Below are 19,402 nucleotides of genomic sequence, written 5' to 3'. Positions count from 1 at the left end.
TATATGTTGGGTGGGACAGTCCTCCCCTGGTTGTTCATCGTGCCAAAGTCAATCTAAGCTTTAAGCATACATCTATTATGTTTTTTAAGAAAAAGTTACGCCTTCCCTTGACAACTTGGAGGAACTTATTTTATTCTTTTTGATAACCCAGCATTGTTGACTATACAAACAAAACAGAGATCATTTAATCAGCGATTTTAAATTATCTATTTTAGGGAGAGTGATTGCATTGATGATGTAGCAATGATCTCTAGCTGGATTACATTCACTCTGATACTATATGAATACAAACTGGTAACTGCAGCAGATAGAAAAATTGCAAAACTATAATCACTTAATGAAAAGGACAAGGAGCTAGTACTATAGCAGGGAGATCAAACCAAGCAAGAAAGAAATAATGGCAACGAGAAGTTTACAAAATGGATTCAACCTTCTTGCGAATGTATCCTGGTCCAGAATGCTCAATTTCATATGCTTCTTTCACATCATCTTTGATACTCTTGATCCATGATACAGAAGTCAGAAGACATCATCAATCATGCAACTTTTCTTTTCGATTTTTCAACCAGAAAGAAGTCTGACTTATGCTTTGGGATTTTGGAGGTTCAAAGTAAAAAATGGAAGCAGGACCCGGTTTTTATTTTGTTCCTTTATCCAAATGGATTTGCTCCCATCTTAGGAAAAGAGAGTGGAGAACTAGATGCTGAGTGTCCACCTGTAGGTTCCTGAGTTGTACATACAGAGCCCCAACTAAATTCATCACTGCCAAAGCCACCAATTACTTGTGATCTACAATGACAATCCCAAATCTTAACATCATTTCATTTTGACAGAGAAAATCAAATCACAAGTAGCCAGAAAAGTTCATAACACGCAGAGAGAAGACAGGGTGGTCGAGAGAGAGGGAAAGGGCAAGAGACTGATTCCAAAAGTTATTAACTTAAAAACTCTATTGATGACATTTAGAACAAAAGCATTTTTGTAAGCTTAGATAACATGCATGCTACCTAGAGGAAAACACCAGTTAGATGTCAGCAAAGCTTTTGTCCTAGATATCCAGTTACGTGAAAGTATCATCCAACTTTAAGAGCTTACCAATATTTATTTACAGTGGCATACTTTTAACTTCTGTCTTGCTATCATGTTATACATGCATATAATATAAGCCAGCTAGAATGAAATGTCACCTGGAAGGTGGCACACCGATGTGTGATTGATCTCCCATGTATGCATCTAAAGATCATAAATTCATCATAAGCATAACGAAACCATATTGAGATGAAAATTTAGCAGAATTCCAAGAGAAGTAACTCAATTTACCAGAAGGCATAGCTGATGTGAAAGGTGACTCCGGAGTCATCAAAGATGCAAGATATGATGAATGAGATGCCATTCCTGAAGAATGGGCATCAAAACCGGTTGTATCTGGCAAGCCAGTAGGAACTTGAACACTAGGGAGGGCTCCTGGCAAATATGCCATTGAAGGAAACTACAGCACAAATAACAATTAAAAATGTACATTTGAAGGTTAGAGCAACAGCACTCAGATACAAAAAAAAACTTTTAAAACTTTTGGAGAAATCGAAGCTATGTCATTGTATCAAAACAAGAATAAGAACTCTTGAAACCTTCAATCAAAAAGCTTTTATTATATAAAACTATTGTTTTCATAAAATGATGATGATCAACTGAATAGATAACAATTCATTAAGGGAACTAAAAGTACAGAAAGTGGAGCAGAGGCAACTTTTACTTTTAAAAAATGAATTAAGAGTTAAAAAAGCAGTGATTAAGGTGTGCAATGAGTTTGTATGTGTGGTGCCTACTGATGGGGCTTGCTCTGGTGTCGTGTCACTGTTAAGATCAAATGGATTTGCCTTTGCAGTGCTTGGAAATGCTGCTGCATGCTGTAAACATATACATACAGTTTAACATCTCCAAAAAAGAGCAAGAATTAACAGAGTAATTACAGAACTCGAATTCTTAGAGATACCACTGCATCAGGATAATACTGCATGCCAAATCCCGTTCCATGTTGTAGACCATATTGCCAACCTGGAACTGCTGCAGCGGCTGATGCATAGCTTGTACTAAAGAGGTCCTGCAAAGACGGTAGCACATACTGTTAAGGGAATTCAAAAATATCTGAGACAATGTAAGACAAAACCAGCACCTCCGGAAGTTCCTTTCTTCCACTAGACTTTGTTTCTGCAGAAAGAGACTGTGCTCCATCTTTGTAACTTGTTTCTTCAGCTGATTTTGAGGGGGCTTGAAATGATTGTTCAATTGATACATTGGAAGATTGTTGTGCATTAAGCATGAGCAATGAAGTACCAAGCTGCAAATATGCACACCAAGCAACAGGGTTAGCAACTGGAATGGAGTTCACAACATATTTTAATAAAAAATACAAGGTATATTCTTCATGTTTATTTAGTTTCCACCAACTTCTAATCAACTCCAATGATAACCTGGCTATGTGATGCTTCAACTGTTGTATTACTTTGTTGTGAAGTAAAGCAATTATCAGAAACAGAGAACATAAAAAACTGATGTTTTTGCTGCCCCTCAGGAGCTCTGACTCTGTAGTCACCATTAATGTGAGTTGTGGCTTGAAGAGGGCCTGCATTGGACGGTTTTTGTAGGACATTTATAACTGGTGGCATTGTTGAAGAGCCAATACTTGTCAATGCCAAAATCTGTTCTGCAGGTGCTGCTGGAGAAACACTGTCCACAGAAATGTTCTGTCCAGATGCAGTAGATGGAGCTTCTGTGGTACCTGGCACAGCGGAGACATTATCAACAGGTTCCACAGATGGAGTTGACAGATCAAACAGTAAAAATTCCAGAGAATTTGCACTGGAGGCAGGAGGTGCTTTGTCCTTTGAAGAGAGTTCATCTGAGGACTGGTCACCAGCGTCTCTTGATGGAGGGATTTGCTGCGTATCTGGTGCTGCCACAGCATTGGAGGGCTCAGAATCCATACCGAAATCAATCAAACTTTCCATGCCACCAGATGATGCAATCTTCTGCAAGGTAACAAAATAACAGGTTCATTGCAAAGAATGTTCAAAGCAGCTACATGAAATAGAGTACGATAGGCTGCCAAATTATTAAAAGCCTTTAACAAAATTCAAACTGCAAAACTACAAATAAGAAGTCATCCACAGCTTCTCACGGGCACCATTTAAAATTTTACTCTATGAAACCAGTTCATTCACTAATCTATTTATATAAGCATCCATATACTATATAAATAAAATCCTACGCAGAGTTTCATATCTAAATTACATTCATCCCTTTGAAGAGAAAGATAAGACACTCTGATGATTAAGGTAAAAGTACCAAGGGTCTGCCATAGTTTCTAATTAGTCACACTGCCTTCTGCAAATTCACATGGTGCACTTGCTAGTTCTGAACTTCTGAATGATCGTTGTACGTGGTTTAAGTGAAAGAAAACTATAATGTTTCTTGAAAACAAAATAAAATAATAATAAACGACAAGCCTCTAAGGGAACACCATTAGCAAGTCATATTAAAATAGAAAGGAAATACCAAGTTAGCAACAACGTCACCTGGTTTATAGCGGAACCATCAGGATCCTTCCCAGCATTTGCTTTTGAATGTTCAACCACGTGTAGGGTAGGAGCACTTTCCCCCAAAATATCTCTAACTGGGCGCACCACTGGAGAAACGGACCTGCCCATGTTCTTTTGATGGTCGGATGACCCGCTTCGGGCCACAGGTTCTCTATGTGAAAAGCTGTGCTTATTTTGTCGCCTGGCACTTCCACAACCATCTGATCGGAGCCTGTTATCAACAATCTCGATACACAGAGGGTTTCTACGGAAACCTCCATATCTTGAATTTTCTTGGGCAAATCGAGGACTACTTCTCTCAGTATAGTAACCCCTAACAGCATCACTTCTTCCAGCAGGACTAGATCCCTCATTAGAACTCCACTCATGTGAATCTTCATAAAGTGGACTTTTGGATATACCACTAAATACACTGAACTTCCTGCTTTCAGAGGAACCCGCCCTGTGCCCCTATACAATATGTACAAGAATCTATAAAAACAATGGAGTGGCATTTGACTGTGGAGCACCCAAAAATGTGTTTGACCATTCCAGAAGTAAAAATTAATGTGTCCCAAACTTGTCGCTCTAACCACTTCTAAAATTATAAGATGGTGAATATTGGCAAAAAGAGTAGATAGAAGTAATGATAAACATACTAAAAAAGCATTACCAATCTCAGACTCGGAAGCCTGTCAGGCCTCTCCCCAGTGTATTTCCTCTCCAGGTAGACATGCTTGATGAAATCTCGGAGTCGATGAAGATTACTGAAAGCAAACATAAGAGAATCGGGACACATTCCCAATGGGGCATCAAAAACATAAAAAATGAAACATGCTTGGTAACCTGCCATCAGGTAAAGAATTACGTTGAGGATCCCATGCTTTGAAATAAATTTGTCTTGCCCGCTGCAAAAAATGGGAAATAAGTTAGGCAATGAAAACATAAAGAAATGTGGCCATATCACCCACTGACTACTCATACAGACCTCATTTCCTGCTGCTTGAAGAGCATTCACTTCTTCTTCACTAAATTTAGCCATTGATACCGATTTAACCCTATGAGTGAATTCCCTACTGAAATATGAAGATCCATGGACCAGGTAATACATAAATGAACTGAACTAGGCAGTTGTTTTCAATCCCTTTAGAACTTCTTTCTTGTTAGGGAGAAGATAATTAGAAGTATGAAAATTTTAATTAAGAAACTCAAGATAGGGCTAACACTTACTGTATTCCACTACAGGTGGTGCAAACAAAAGTCCAGAAAGTGGTACAAACATATTGGGGACCCTGCCGAGAATAAAGAATGTTAAGACTTGACTTTGATACCCATTGAAAGGCACTTCTGATAAGCAGTGAAATCCCTCATGTTCTATACATATAACCATCAACAAGAAATTTTAGGGAAAATTAGAACCATGGAAACCTCTGATACTTTTGATGATTTCATACATAAAAACCATGAAACTTGAAAACTAGACGTATACAATATACAAGTTAAGAAGAGAAAACCATACCAAAAGATTGCAATTGATGCATCTTTTATTCTCGGGAAGTTTGAGAAGAGCCCGAATCGTCCTCTCGGTTTTATCATCTTCCTTTATCTTCTTATTCCCCATTTTCTCAAAAAAAAAAAAAAAGAAAGAAGAAGAAGAAAATTTACCCCTGTTTCATCCAAAAAGAATCAGAATCCCGATACCCAAATAATCAATCGTTTTGATAGAAATGAACGTAATGCTCAGTTCAAGCTTGTTACATCCATTTGGGGAACTAATGAAACAAAATCAAAGGATTATTTAAATTTTATCATAAAAAATGAAGAAAAAGAGAAACTTTTCTCTTCTTTTATATTTCCGAACTTTCTCAGGAAACAAACAAGTAGGGATAAATGAATATTTATTTGAACCTTAATTACTAGCGAGAGAAAGAGAAATGAAAAGGAGAAGCTTGATTTATTGCAGAAAGTCAGAAAGAAGAAAGAAAGAGAGAGAAATTTGCCGGGAAAAACGGTTGGATGACCGTTATGAGCCGTTGAACGTTGGTCATGATAGATTCCACTTTACTATTTTTTTTTCTTTTCAGAAGTTTTTCATTTAAATCTTTGTTACTTTCTAATTTGCTAGAATGTGTACACTCGTTATCTGCATGCATAAAAGAGAGAACAAAACAAAGTACAAATTTTTTTAAAAATTGTTTAATTTAATATAATATTATAAATAAAATATTTAAATATTTTTAAATTTTAATCAAAATTACATAAAAAATTTATTAATTTGAAAAAAAATAATCTGTCTTAAAAATTTTAACATTGTTAACAAAAAAAATATTTAAAAAATATAAAAAAATTAAAATACTTTTTTCTAATTCTCTCAACTTTTTTTTTGTTTAGATAATTTAATCGGTCGACGACGCTCTCTTACACCGATCGATCATATCCTAGTTGAATTTGACACTTCAACGTCGAGAGGGAGCTCTAGCACCCCCTTTAGAGCACCTTCAACAAGGAGCTCTGTCGCTCCCTTGAGCAAGCGTAAATCTAGCTGGACAAGAAAGGTAGATTTTTTTTTAAGAAAGAAAAAAAATTTTAAATGAAAAATAAAAATTTATATAGTGTTATAATTTTTGACATATTCTAGAGTAAATTTGCTTAAAAAAATTACCACATCGGTAAATTAACATAAACCTCAATGGTTGATTAACAATTGGATTTACGTATCTTACGCTAAACATTCTTTTTGAAGTAAAATGTTTATTTTTCAAATGAGCATACTTTTGAGTAATTTTGATAAATACTTGAAGATGTTTAAATATTTTATCATAATATTATTTATTTTAATTTTTAAATAATTTTGTTAAATTAAAGAATTGACTCTAAACCATAATATAGATAAGAGATAATAAAAATAATTTTCCTTTCAACTTCAAATTATTTCGTAATTTCTAAATTCCATATATTCCTAATATAAACAATACATTGTATTTGAAGAATATAAACAAGTCATCAAACGAGTTATTTTAAAATTTTAGATTAAACTTTTCCCAGAGCCTTTTGACGGTTTAGGTTAAAATATTTGAATATTCAATCCACTCATGTAGCGTTTTTTTTTTTTTTGAAGAAAAAAGAAAAAAGCTTATATAAAATAATAATCCATGAAATTTTGCCCTTCACTTTTTATTTACAACATCAACAAAGAAGCAATTTATTTGATTTAATTAACTTTGTTTAACAAAAAAATATGGTCGAAACTTTTTAATTTATCCATTATAGATGTGGAAAAACTAAAATTTGCAGGATGTTACAAATAATAAAATAATCTCAAGAGGCTGAGTGTCAATCCTCCTTGGCCCAGAAATAGCTAAACATCGAATTTGGGTAGGCAAGAGCGGAGCTGATGGAATCTATGGAGGAAATACATAGTTCGAAAATTTTCCAGACATTAAATAAGTAAAATTATGAAGGATATATTGCTTCTGTCTAGGACATATTGCTGTTATTTCTAGAAGCAATACAGAAAAACAAGGAACAGGCTATACATGAACGCTTCCCAAATCATCCATTGCTTCAGACAAATCAAAATCAATAAGACACATGAATCAATGAGAAGCAACAAAAGATTCTCATCCTCTAATGAATCTCTGTGAAAATTTATAAAGATAATTACTTACAGCATTCTCTATTTCCTCATTTCAGATGTGCGCTTTTTGTTGATACATACCTACGAAATGCTCCAAACATTTCAATCAGACAGGAGATTGTGATTTGATTCAAAGGGGTGCTGTATTATTTGGGCCAACTGCTACTCTGACATCAAGGCTAAGGGGGAAAATCGAACAAAATAAGAGGTAAGGAAAAAAAAATATATCTGTACAAAGATCGGCTGCCAAAATTCCATACACCCCTTACCCGCAGGATCAAACAACAGTTGCACTCAACTGGTAACCTGCTGCTGGGATTAACAAAACCTACTGACCGAAAAAGCTGTGAAGTTGCACAAAAAAACACTGCCACGATATGTAGCAGAAGCAAAGTACTACTCTTACTGCTCACAGCTCTCCTGTTAGAACTTTTACAATGGATCAATCAACAACTCCTGGCCACCATCACCGAGAATGGAAAAACCAGACCCATTCCAGCAAAAACAATGTCAATTCTTTAGGTACTCTTCAATTCCAGAAATGCATGGTGCTGGCTAATTTCGTTCTGTCCACCCTCCATATTTCATCAGGTCATTCTACCCATCACCATTGAAGTCCTCAGAAGATTCTTTGATTGCCTCTGCAGTCATGAGAGCAACCACAGCCTTGTGAATTGCCAGATCTGCTCTGAAAAGCAATCTCTGAGCTCTCTCTCTTTTGACCTTGGCCACATTAAGTGCCTGCTGGGCTGCGCTAGATGCATCACGCAACCTGAACTCATCAATATCAGAATTATCCAACTGTTCGGGGGCATGCCTTTGAAAGCCATCTGAGAACGAATGCCGCTGGCTTTGCCACTCAGAAAAGCCCATGTTCCACTGACGAATTCCATTTCTCTTGCCCATTAGTCTCTGACTATATGAAGCCATCATTTGTGTGTCATTTGATGATAGAAAATTGCCAAATTTCTTTGACTTGCTCCTTTGAAGTTTCTGGTGATATTTCTTATTAAACCCATCACTGCCCATGGAGAAATATCCCATGCTGCCTACATCACGTGGTGAAAATACCCTTGGTGATGCCTGAGACAGTGGCGAATCTTCTAAAGATTCATAGTTATGCACAGGATATAGAACCTTTTCATCCCCAAACAGGAATCCATTTGATCTTCTTCCTGAAATGACAACATATAAAGTAAGACTCACAAAGAAAATTACAAAAAGCCAGATGAAAGTGAAATTGTAAAGAACATTACCAAAGGAATGACAACCCTCATGATCTCCCAACACATGGCTGCTTTGACCAGAAACTGAAATTTTCCGCTGAGATCTTTGTTTTGAGCCTTTGTTTGGCACTTCCAAACCCCGGGGTTTCAAACAGAAAGCAAACATAGGCGGCTTCTCAATGGATGGAACCTTATCTGAGCATCCATTGGGAAGACTAGGGTTAACTTTTGACATAGATAGCTCCCACTCTCTCACTTGCTGTTGATACCGTTCCCACAATGGCGCCTGAATGACACCCAAATATTTGATTATAAGTTGGACACAATAACATGTTTAAGATAAAAACAAACACAAAAACAACAAAAAACTCACACCAGACATGGCAAAATTGCCAGGTAAAATGAGAGCTTTGAGAGACGAATTTGAAAATTTCTGAGGTTCTAAAATCAAGATAGGATATAGAACAGGTCCATCAAAAAGAGAAATCCAGTATAGAGATCATTGGATGGAAACCACAACTCCCATTGACAGGTACCAATCAGACAACCCAACATTTACAATAACAATTAGGTGTAAAAAGAAAAAGAATAAACGCAACAACACCTGAGGACAACTTACTCTTTGTGACAAACACAGAGGAGGAAACCAAATTTCCGGTTTATTACATTAAGAATGATTGGAACTAGACAACAACATATAATTCTACAAAATCTAAATGATATAACGAAGTGTCAGAACTTCAAAATAAAATTATCTTTACCCAGGAACATATTAACAAGAACCCACCATAAATAAAAAAAAAAAAAATTGCAACCCCAAAGTGAAATACATGCATGCATCCAGGTGTGTAATTGTGTTGACAAGGTGCCAAGAGAAACAAGTTTGCTAATACGAAACAGAAGACACATGAAGAACAAGAAAAAGAGCCATACACCTTATGATGTAGGGCCACAAGTGGCTGGGTCTAAGGCAATTCCCTGACCTGATTCTCAAGGAATGCAGAAAGAATTGAATGAAGAAAAGGGGAGAGAAAAGATCCCTAAGCTTCACACCTAAGGTTCCATAGGATTCACACCTAAGGCTGATTGTGTCACACATCAAGAAGAAAGGGAAGATCCGAAGCTTCACAACTAAAACTGTTTAGAAGTCACACCTAAGGTTAAATGCGTAAACCAATCACAAAAGCAATAATGCAGGAGATTCCCTGATAATAATCAATATCTCAATAGAAAGAGTACTTTGATCTATATAGACTCCTAGAATCCCTAATCCTATTGTTACATTTAGGAAGATGAATTCGGGGAGAGTGTATTTGGATTCATTTGTTATATAAATTGTAAGGGTGAAGGCAAACATTATGTAAAAACAACAGAATAACTGAATAATACTTGTAATTGAAGTTTTCATTTTTCTTCAGGTTCATGAGAAGAATTTTTTTTTCTTTGCCTTCACATCACTCGTTTCTCTACAACAAAGTCACTCCTATTCTAAGAAGATGGCAAGTACAAGGGTTCAAGAAGAAACAACATGTAAATAAATCAATAAGTATACAGCAGTAAGACTATGGAATACATCAACAGAACCAAGTACTTCAGTAAATCAAGTGCCCTTGCACCAAAAAGATATTGACAGTTTCAGTCTGCAATCTAAAAGGTACAAATATTATAAACATAAAAATGAAGGAAACAAATCCAAGAAAGACAAGCAAACCAAAAGATACCTGGAGATGCCGAATTAAAGGCATTCCAACTCTCTGCCTCTTCTGTCGCCAATGCTCATAGATGGGTCTGATTACCTTCATGCACCCAACTCCAGCCATGAGCTCTTGTATTTCATCAGAATTAAACCGATCACACTGCTGAGTATAGGCAGCCTTCTCAAAAATGTCCATTGTCTTCTCAAACAATTCATCAGAAAATTCGAATGAGCTGCTGCTAACATCACTTTCTGAAGATCTGCGAATTCTTGAAATCCACTGTTCATCATCACTATCCATGTCATATAAAACACGGGATGGATCCAAAGCCATCTCAACATCTGTTTCAACCTGCCGCAAGTATTTGGAAGAACTGCGAAAAAATGTCACTTCTGCATTTTCATCATATTCCTCTATCAAGCGAACCCCAGGAATAGGAATGTTCTTAACCGAAGCAGCACGAATGTTACGATTGTAGCACTCTTCATGCATCTCCTTAAAAAGAGCCCACTGGCTCCTATCAGTGAACTCCAAGATCCAATCCTTTCCACCTTTCCACATCATAGCATGCGTATAACGATTGGTAGACCCAGGCTGCAGGAACTGATGTGCCTTGTGAGAGTACCTCGTAGACCCTGAAACTTTCACAGCCAGCTTCCATTCATTATGATCAAAAAGCTCTAGCGCAACCTGTGCTCCACATTCTCTCCATCCTCTGTCACCAAGGGTAATTAGTAAATTTGCATCACAAGATAATAACTCCAAGTTTTTTTGGGAACCTCTAGAAACATCAGAAGACCTCTTCTCATTAGCCCTCCTAATTCGCTTGTGAGGAAGACCTCTCTGGTGGTGGCCTTTATTTTTTGAGCTGTAATCTAAACCTCCAAAGGGCATTGAGTATGATACCTGGGTTCGTGGCTTCTTAGGTCCATTTCCAAAATTATTGTGGAAGAAATCAGCCTTTCCTTCTGACCATCCATGGGCATTATAACCAATCGATGAAGAACTACTTCTATTCCGATGCCATGTACTTCTAGGAGCAGTAGGATTAGGACTTGGGATAATGCCACCGTTCATATTCCAAGTCAAATCAGTAGACTGTTGAGAACTGGGTAATTCACCATCAATATGCTTTTCATATTGATCAAAGGATGGGATCTCGACCCTAATACCATTCAAAACGGAATTAGACTCTGCATTGTTCCTATCACCATCAACTAGTGACTTTGATGACAAAACAAGTTGCTCAGACTCTGAATGGGCACATTGTTGCTTCTGTAATGGAACAATAGCCGTGGCTCCAACTTCTTCAGGTTCCTGAGAGCTGGCAGAAGTTCTATCAATAGTTTGATCACCATTTTCATACTTCTGTGAAGACTTTTTCCAATGTTCATCACCACAAACAGAGAGATCAAGAGTTGTTAACTCAGTGTCAGAACCAGCATCCTTTGATGAAGCCTTCAGATTTTTCTCTACACTACTACTGTCAAAACTTTTGTCCACAGAGTCCTCTCTATTAGAACTGTCATCCACCATCAAATTGCCAGAACTTCCTGGTTGCTCAATGGAGTCATGATCCTGAAAGCTGATGTGGGCAACACTATGTTCCATAAGTAGCTTAAGATGCAGACTAAGAAAGAAAGTAGGTGCAGCACCAAAAGAAAGGGCAAACAGAGGAAGATTTCTGTGCTTCTTCTCAGAACTGGAAGTAAATTGGCCACCTTTCAGAAAACTAGGTTCTCTGGAGACACCCATAAGGCTGATACCCTGCCTATACCTTCTCCTCCTTAAACCCTGGTCAATAGCAAGCAAATTTCGTAATCATTAACAACAGCCATCTAACAAAAGAAAGACATTAGATATCCAAGAACAGAGCAATGCCAAAAGCTCTCCAGTATCCATTGCTGATGACAAATGGCCACACAGAACTAAACAACAGCACCAGAAACTAAAACTAAATAGCATCATTTTGGGGCACAAATTTCTTTTTTCCCCTTTTTTTCAGGGGCAATAGCGGTTCTAGGGGGAAATAGGAAAAGATAAAATATGCATTTCCTTGAAAAAACTATAATCACAAGTAAAACCCATAAAAAAAAAGCACCTTTGAGGTTTCAATAGCAACATAACATGGAAGAGAGGCATACCTCAAGTGATGAGGAGTCTTTGTAAGCAGGAGAACTAAGTAGCTGATTAGTTCCATTTTGAAGCGCCTTAATGTTATCATAAGTGCACTCAGACAGAGGTAATTGCCTATTGATCAGACAATGTCTTTTCAGCTTAGAATCCAAGAACATCCATTTTGAATGCTTCACTTCATGGAAATTGTAAAATGCAAAGACAATCTGCTTCCTAAAATCTTGAGAGCAAGAAAACTTGAACCTGATTGAAGTTACAGGCAACTGCAGATCAGCAAACTTCCCCTGCTCAGTAGGTTGATAAAATACCGTCAGGACCTGGAAAACAAAAGCTACAGCCTGTTTCAGGGAACCTTCAAACAAAAGAAACCTTAGCCCAACTTCATTATCAACAAAAAGGATCTCCAGATGAACCATTGGCCAGATAGTCATCACAGTACCACACTGAAGCAGGAACAAAGTATGAACCAGCGAAAAGCTCTCTGTTCCAAATAAGTTATTTGAGACAGAGAACACAGGGAAGCTCAACCCAAACCTGAATTGTTTTGTACGAAACAAAGAAATATTTAATCGTAACTGCCCTGCATTATCACTCAACAACAAATCTCCTTCAGGATCCAACCTTCCCAGACAAACATCAAGTTCTCCCAAATCCTGAAATTCATCAACAGAAGCTAGGGAATTTATAGATTCAGATACACTACTGGCAACACAATTGCCTTCAGAAGCCTGACACAATGCTTTCTCTGTCCTTCGAAACCGCCTTCTAAAATATACGATAGGATGTTTGCTGTCTTTGAGGCAACTGGTGCTACCCAAGGAAGAATCCTCAACCCTAATGCCATCAACTGGTCTGTCTGACAATGCAGAGGCACCAGACAATTTAATTTTGTCCATTCTCAATGAAACCCCGTAGAGACAACTGTTTTCATCCACCGCCTCATCACACAACATCGGTTGGCCCGGAGAACTATGAGATGAGGCAGTTGTTTTCTGTCTCTTCACAGCACGCAAAGGGCAGGATTTGACACGATGACTAGAGCGTGCCAACCAGGAGATAATTGGCTCGGAATCCATATAGCTCCCATTACCACTGTCATCTTCTGTCACGACATTTCTCTTCTCCTCCCTGTTGAGCTTCAAGTTCCTGATTCTATGATCAGAACACCTATTTCGCCGGGATCTTTTCCGCTCAGACTTGCTGGGAACTTCACTGGGAAAAAGCAAGAGTTTAAACCTCTCATTCTGTAAATTTATCCACTCCTCATCACGATCGTCATATTTTACATGGTGAAGCTTTCTCTCTTTGTCATACTCATTGACAAGGCCATAATACCAACTCTTGTCCAAAGGCCAAAACACCTTGATTCTTCTGTTCAACACCCAGTACGCATCCAAATCTCCAGAGTAAATTTCATAAAAATGGCGCCTTTTCCTCGAGTTGCCCTTCTCTTTATGACTTTTCCTTGGTCTCAACACTCTACCAGAAGCATCAACAGATGCAGATTCGGAACCAGACAAAGTCTTAGACCCAGAACTAGCATTCTGACCAGAAGATAAGAGAAAAGAAAATCCATTCTCAGATGGTGATACAGAGACTTTGCTGTTTGAAGAAAAGCCAGTACAGCTCGGGTCAAACCGTGATGATAACATCCTTGCTGCATTCTCTTCAAGATTCTCTTCATCATCTTCTTTCAAATCATCACATGTCTTAACAGAAGAACCAACTAAAATCTCAGCCTTCTTTGCAATACTTTTACCACCCTTCACCGAATCCTTCCTCTTCCTAGGATTCCTCTGTGATTTTTTTAACAAAGAGTCACCATCATTTACAGCTGAGTAAGCAGCAACACCATCTTCTTCCTTTAAATGCTGAACTAAACTTGACTCACTGTTTCTATTTTCCTTAAAATCATCAATAAACTTCTTCTGTTTAACCTTGGAAGACTCATTCTGAGTGCCAGAATCTTCACTGGTTAACTTCACTTCCTCTTTAACATCAACAACTGTACTACTAGATCGCCCTGCCAACTTCAACCTTTGACCACCCTCAAACTTGTTCCGCCCCACAAACCCACGTTTACGCCTTGGGATCCTAGTAACACTGTCACCCAAACTAAGTGAAATGCCATTAGCACCACAACCATTTTTTAATTTCTGACTCAAACCCAAATTCTTCAAACTATCCGAATCATGCAACCCCGTACTGAACCCCCCATTATACACTTCTGTTAAACTCTTGCTACTATTGCTACCATCAACGGTTCTAAAACTACTGAGAGGCAAAGCTTTCCTACTCTTCTTTCTCTTGTTATTATTACTAGTCCTCTTCTCATCATCACCTTCTTGAGAACTATCTTTCCTCTTCAAACCCTTATTTTTAGAAGATTCCTTAGAATCACCAGATTTATACAAACTCTTAAGATCCAAAGATCTTGATTTCTTAGGAATTTCCGCTCCATGAGAGTTTCCTATTCTATTTTCCATCAACAATCCCTCAATCCAAACAGGGAAACCCCAATCCCCCACTTTTCACATTCCCATCACACATTTTTCAGATCTGTAAAACCAAAATTCGCCAAAAAATCACGAAAAAAGAAAAAGATCCCTCAAATTTCCCATAAATTAACCGATCAATCCTCCACATCCATATATTCAAATAATTTCTTCAACAAATTAAACAATTAACAAAGAAAATCGCAATAAAATTAACTAGTTACCTGGATCGGTATATCAAATAACATCAATTTCTCCGCTGAATCGTGAATATCAAGAGTACGAGCGTCGCCTAGGGTTTGAATCTAGGGATTTCGATATGAAACCCTAATAGATTTGTCGATTTTTGAAATTAATTTCTCGATAATTTTTGTTTTCTGGAAATTCAATTTTTTTTCTTTTTTTTTTTTACCGTGTGGGACGGGACGAGAGCTAGGGTTTCTTTCGGTTTCACGAGATTAAGGTTTTAGATACGTGGCAAAATAACAAAAAAATAGGCAAAATAGGAAAAATAGAATTAATAACAAAAAAAATAAAAGAATTCCTAAAAAGTCAAAAAATAGGAAAAATAGGAAATATTTATCAGACTTTTCGATTTTGACACGTGGCGATACATTAACCCTCGGATTTAGAATGTGCGGTGGGATTTTATACGGATTACTCAAAGCTGCGGGATTCATTAATTGGGCTCGACATTTTCGGGGTAAACGAAGTGATGAACGAAGGGCCACGATTGGGTAATTGACAGGTGGACGGTAAGGATTTTGAATGAATTTGAGAGATGTGTGGTGGTTAAGCGGCTACATTTTGCTAAAATGGTAAATTTGAAGGAAAAAAGAAAAGGTTTTATCTCACTTTTCCATTTTCGTATCAGATAATTGACCCTAGTGTTATGGAAAAATAGCAAAAACGCCATCAAGATTTTAAGTTTGTAGGCGCCATTAAGGAAGTTAGAAAGCCACTCGCTAAAATGGAGAGTAAACACAACTCGCTTTAATTGTGAACACGTTGGCAGAAGAATCTGATCACTGCCACGTATCTGTACTTAAAACGGCGAGTTCATTGTCGTTGCGCCTTGTGCGTGCGAGGGAAAGCGGTGCTAAAAAAAGGTCGGAAACTGCACAACAGCGTACAAAGTGACGTGGTAAAACAAAAAAGTTAACAAAATTACGCTTCCATCCTTAAAATTTGCTATTAATCACAGGTTTGTCCAAGTTAAAAGTGTTAACTTCTCCCGCCATAAAACAAAATCAATAAACCATCCACAGTAGTATGTTTCGTAGCAAATGTTCCACGTTAGCTTCACCTTTGAAATTCCATTGGGTGGACAGTCCATCCCTTCAACTTACTAATTCGTATAAATTGATTAATTGATAATAACTGTCAATTACAGTCATTATCAATTTCCTAAATGATTTAGCATATTAAAAATATTTTTCTCAAATAACAAATAATGAATTTAATATATTTCATTTTAAAAAGTCACGTGATATTACATAATTATTTTTAATTATAAAAAATCTGAAAAAATTTTAATTTTTTAAATAAAAATAATAAAAAATACTTTTTAAACAACATAAAATAGTCAGCTATGAACTAATTGTAGAATATATGAGCAATAGATTCTTTAGAGTTAATTGGTTTTTTCAAAAACATCTTTTATCATTTGACTCAATCTACACCAATGGATAATATACATATATATATATATACACACATGCAAGAGTACCTTTAAAAATATATTAAATATAAAGTTGGTTAAATTCGTTTTCAATTTTTTTTAACCAAATCAATTAAGTTTAACTGATTTAACCTAATTTTTTAACTAACTTAATCACCTTAACTGAATTAATTAGTCCAAATTAATCAAACTTTTTCAATTAATTCAGTTTTAACCGACTTTTATTTATCCCGAATTACACGATCATTTTCAACAACCAACATAAGATAAATTAATTTGTTGAATAAAAAATAATGAAACATTACTTTTAAACAACAACAAAAATAGCAAAGTAGATTCAAATACATTCTTATATAATATTTCATATTTGTTAGAATAGTAAATAAAATAATACTATTTGATCCAACACTTTTGTCCCTGCTGATGTGACAAAATTTCATTAGATAAATTTAAAAATAATATCTACCAATTTATGGTAAAGCAATTTATTCATAAATATGATGTTTAAAATTAAATCAATAAAATTTTTCCGTATTAAGAGAGCCAAATAATATTGAAAAAATATAGCACCCACGAGTTTTTTCTTAGTAAATATTTACTAATTTTGTATAATTATAATCATTCTTACATTTAATTAGATGTTAAAAATCATGTAACAAATATATGTAGGCATTATATCTAAATAAGTTTCTACACTTTTATCGCATTCAATCAAATTTTTATACTTTTATTTTGAGTCAAATATATTTTTATATTTTTATTTGGTTGTCAAATAAATAGTTAAAATTAATAGTTGATTTAACTAAAATATTACTTGTCATTCAATGTCATACGACATTAACATAGCATGTTGACATATTATAATAAAAGAGAACGTGATATGTTGATGTGGTATGATTATATGGTCATTTCGTATTTTTTACCTTTCATATCAATACCAAGTCAACGTCATATAATTATATAATAACAATGAATAATTTAAATTATTAATCATAAGTGTTTATTTGAATCAAAATAAAAGTACATGATTTAATTAAACGTAATAAAATATAAAAAAAATTAAATTTTTTAAAAATAGTTTAGGAGCTTTTTTGAACATGGTATCATATTTATATTACACATGAAGAAGTATTAGTTGAAATTAAATTAAACCCACTCCATTTTTTATAATTTAAATTAAGTCTAAAATATAAAATGATATTCTTTTTATGTGTTCAGCAATTACGAAGAGTCTTTTGCTGCATGGTGCTTATATGGATTAAATTAGTCACATGTCAAATATGAAAATACAGAACATGATTTTTTTTTTTTTGGAAATAAAATACTTGACATGAATTATTTAGATTATACCACTAAGATTAAACCAAGAGAATCATTGTGCATGATGCTTATATGGTTTCAATTAGTCATAAACATTGAAATACTTTACATGGTCCTTTTTTTTTTTGATAAAATACTTGACATGAATTATTGAGATTATAGAATAATAGAGAGGATAAAATTTAAAGAGCTAAATAGTAAACGAAATTTTTTTTCGTTTCAATTTCACTCTAAAAATATATTTACTTAAATAAAAAAATCTTTTCACAAATCATAAGCATTTATATTGATCTTGATCTAAATCTAATGCATTTAATTGCTTCTCCTATTAAAATTCGAGTATATACAACAACAATTTTATTCCTAATAAAGGCTGATTTGATAAAATAGATTTTCAGATCTCTCTAATTTGAGGTAAGAATTAATTTCCGCCATATCTCTAATTTTTGCTTAATTAATAAGAAAATCTTGAAAATTAAGTTTTTAACCTTTACATCTTAATTGTTTTCCCTTGAGAATCAAATGTTGGTTTGGAGATTTTGATTTTTTTTTTAATTGAGGAGGTTAATACCAAAAATGCATGTAAAAATGGCACAATCATCATTTAGGATAAGGATGGCAATGATTTAGTTTTATTCCTGTACTCGGCTTGATTATGATATACATGCAGTGATTTTTTTAATAAGTATTTGAAAACAACATTTTAAAAGGTTATGTATTATTATTATTATTCAATTTTCAACTTGTAATTTTATGTCAATTTTATAAATTAGAAAAAAAAATGCAATATATTTGTGTTAAAAAATAGTGCATTGGATTTCCTTTTAATTGATTAATGTTGAAAAAGTCTTTTTTTTATTGCATTTGTATTTCATAATGTATTATTCGCGTCCAATTCATTTTGTTCCATTTTCATTTAATTCAAAGAAAATGCTTTTTTTTATAAGATTAAAACTATACAAAAAAAAAAATCTAAGTGCATCTTTATAGTTAATTTTTAGCTTCTCCCCTGTGTTTCTCCGCCTTCTCTCTTTTCCTTTTCACATTTTTTTTCATCTTTTTATCCAATTTTTACAACTCTTTTTCGTTTTTTACTTTTTTACCTTTGGCTTTGTTTGTTTGTTTTGATATTTTTTCATTGTTTTGTTTGGTCTTTGATTTGTTCAACCACTTTTTTTGGTTTCTTTATTTTTTTATTTTAATTTGTGATTTGTATTTTTTTTTTTTTTGCATTTCGGTTTCATTATTGTATGAATCTTTCTTTGTTTTGTGGCTTTCATTTTGTTTTGATTCATGATTTTTGTGTTGCTTTGGTTTGATTGTGTTAATTTGCTTTATGTTTTGATTCTTTACGAAATTGTATTTTGCCTTTGATTTTTTCATTTCATATGCTCATAATTTGATTTTTTTTCCTACAGATTTTATTGTTCGACTTCTATTTTGTTGTTATTTTCTAAGTTTGATTTTTCTTTTATTTATTCTTATGTAGTTTTTATTTATGTATGCTTTTGTTTAAAAGTTTTTTTATTTATTCTTACTCAAACCTTTTTAAAGGGTTCTTATATTTTTGGGAAGCCATGGCATTTCCGTCTGTTCCTAATGCCATGGATCTAGAATTTTTTCTTTCTCTTT

At 34.9% G+C, this 19,402-nt stretch overlaps 2 protein-coding genes across 2 annotated transcripts; both read right to left on the bottom strand.

The window, feature by feature from the left end:
• Positions 1–526: 526 nt before the first annotated feature.
• On the bottom strand, positions 527–5,202 carry LOC110411420 (ArfGap/RecO-like zinc finger domain-containing protein). The gene is made up of 13 exons (XM_089782751.1): positions 5,098–5,202; positions 4,809–4,870; positions 4,567–4,654; positions 4,425–4,486; positions 4,252–4,345; positions 3,576–4,049; positions 2,472–3,029; positions 2,174–2,338; positions 1,976–2,101; positions 1,827–1,907; positions 1,321–1,489; positions 1,188–1,233; positions 527–789 (listed from the first exon to the last, which is right to left on the bottom strand). The coding sequence occupies exons 1-13, from the start codon at positions 5,197–5,199 to the stop codon at positions 651–653; spliced, it is 2,166 nt and encodes a 721-aa protein (XP_089638877.1). The 5' UTR covers positions 5,200–5,202; the 3' UTR covers positions 527–650.
• A 1,778-nt stretch (positions 5,203–6,980) lies between these two features.
• LOC110410398 (Enhancer of polycomb-like transcription factor protein) lies at positions 6,981–15,238 on the bottom strand. The gene is made up of 5 exons (XM_021420054.1): positions 14,994–15,238; positions 12,283–14,833; positions 10,163–11,932; positions 8,472–8,727; positions 6,981–8,390 (listed from the first exon to the last, which is right to left on the bottom strand). Exons 2-5 carry the CDS (start codon positions 14,758–14,760, stop codon positions 7,813–7,815), a joined length of 5,082 nt encoding a protein of 1,693 aa, XP_021275729.1. The 5' UTR covers positions 14,761–14,833; positions 14,994–15,238; the 3' UTR covers positions 6,981–7,812.
• Positions 15,239–19,402: the final 4,164 nt, after the last annotated feature.

This window comes from Theobroma umbraticum, unplaced genomic scaffold, assembly GCF_002168275.2.
Source record: "Theobroma umbraticum cultivar Fairchild unplaced genomic scaffold, ASM216827v3 scaffold_56.0, whole genome shotgun sequence".
In the NCBI taxonomy this organism is placed as follows: Eukaryota; Viridiplantae; Streptophyta; class Magnoliopsida; order Malvales; family Malvaceae; genus Theobroma; species Theobroma umbraticum.
The sequence above is the reverse complement of the archived record's forward strand: the minus strand, read 5'-3'. Positions and strand labels throughout refer to the sequence as shown.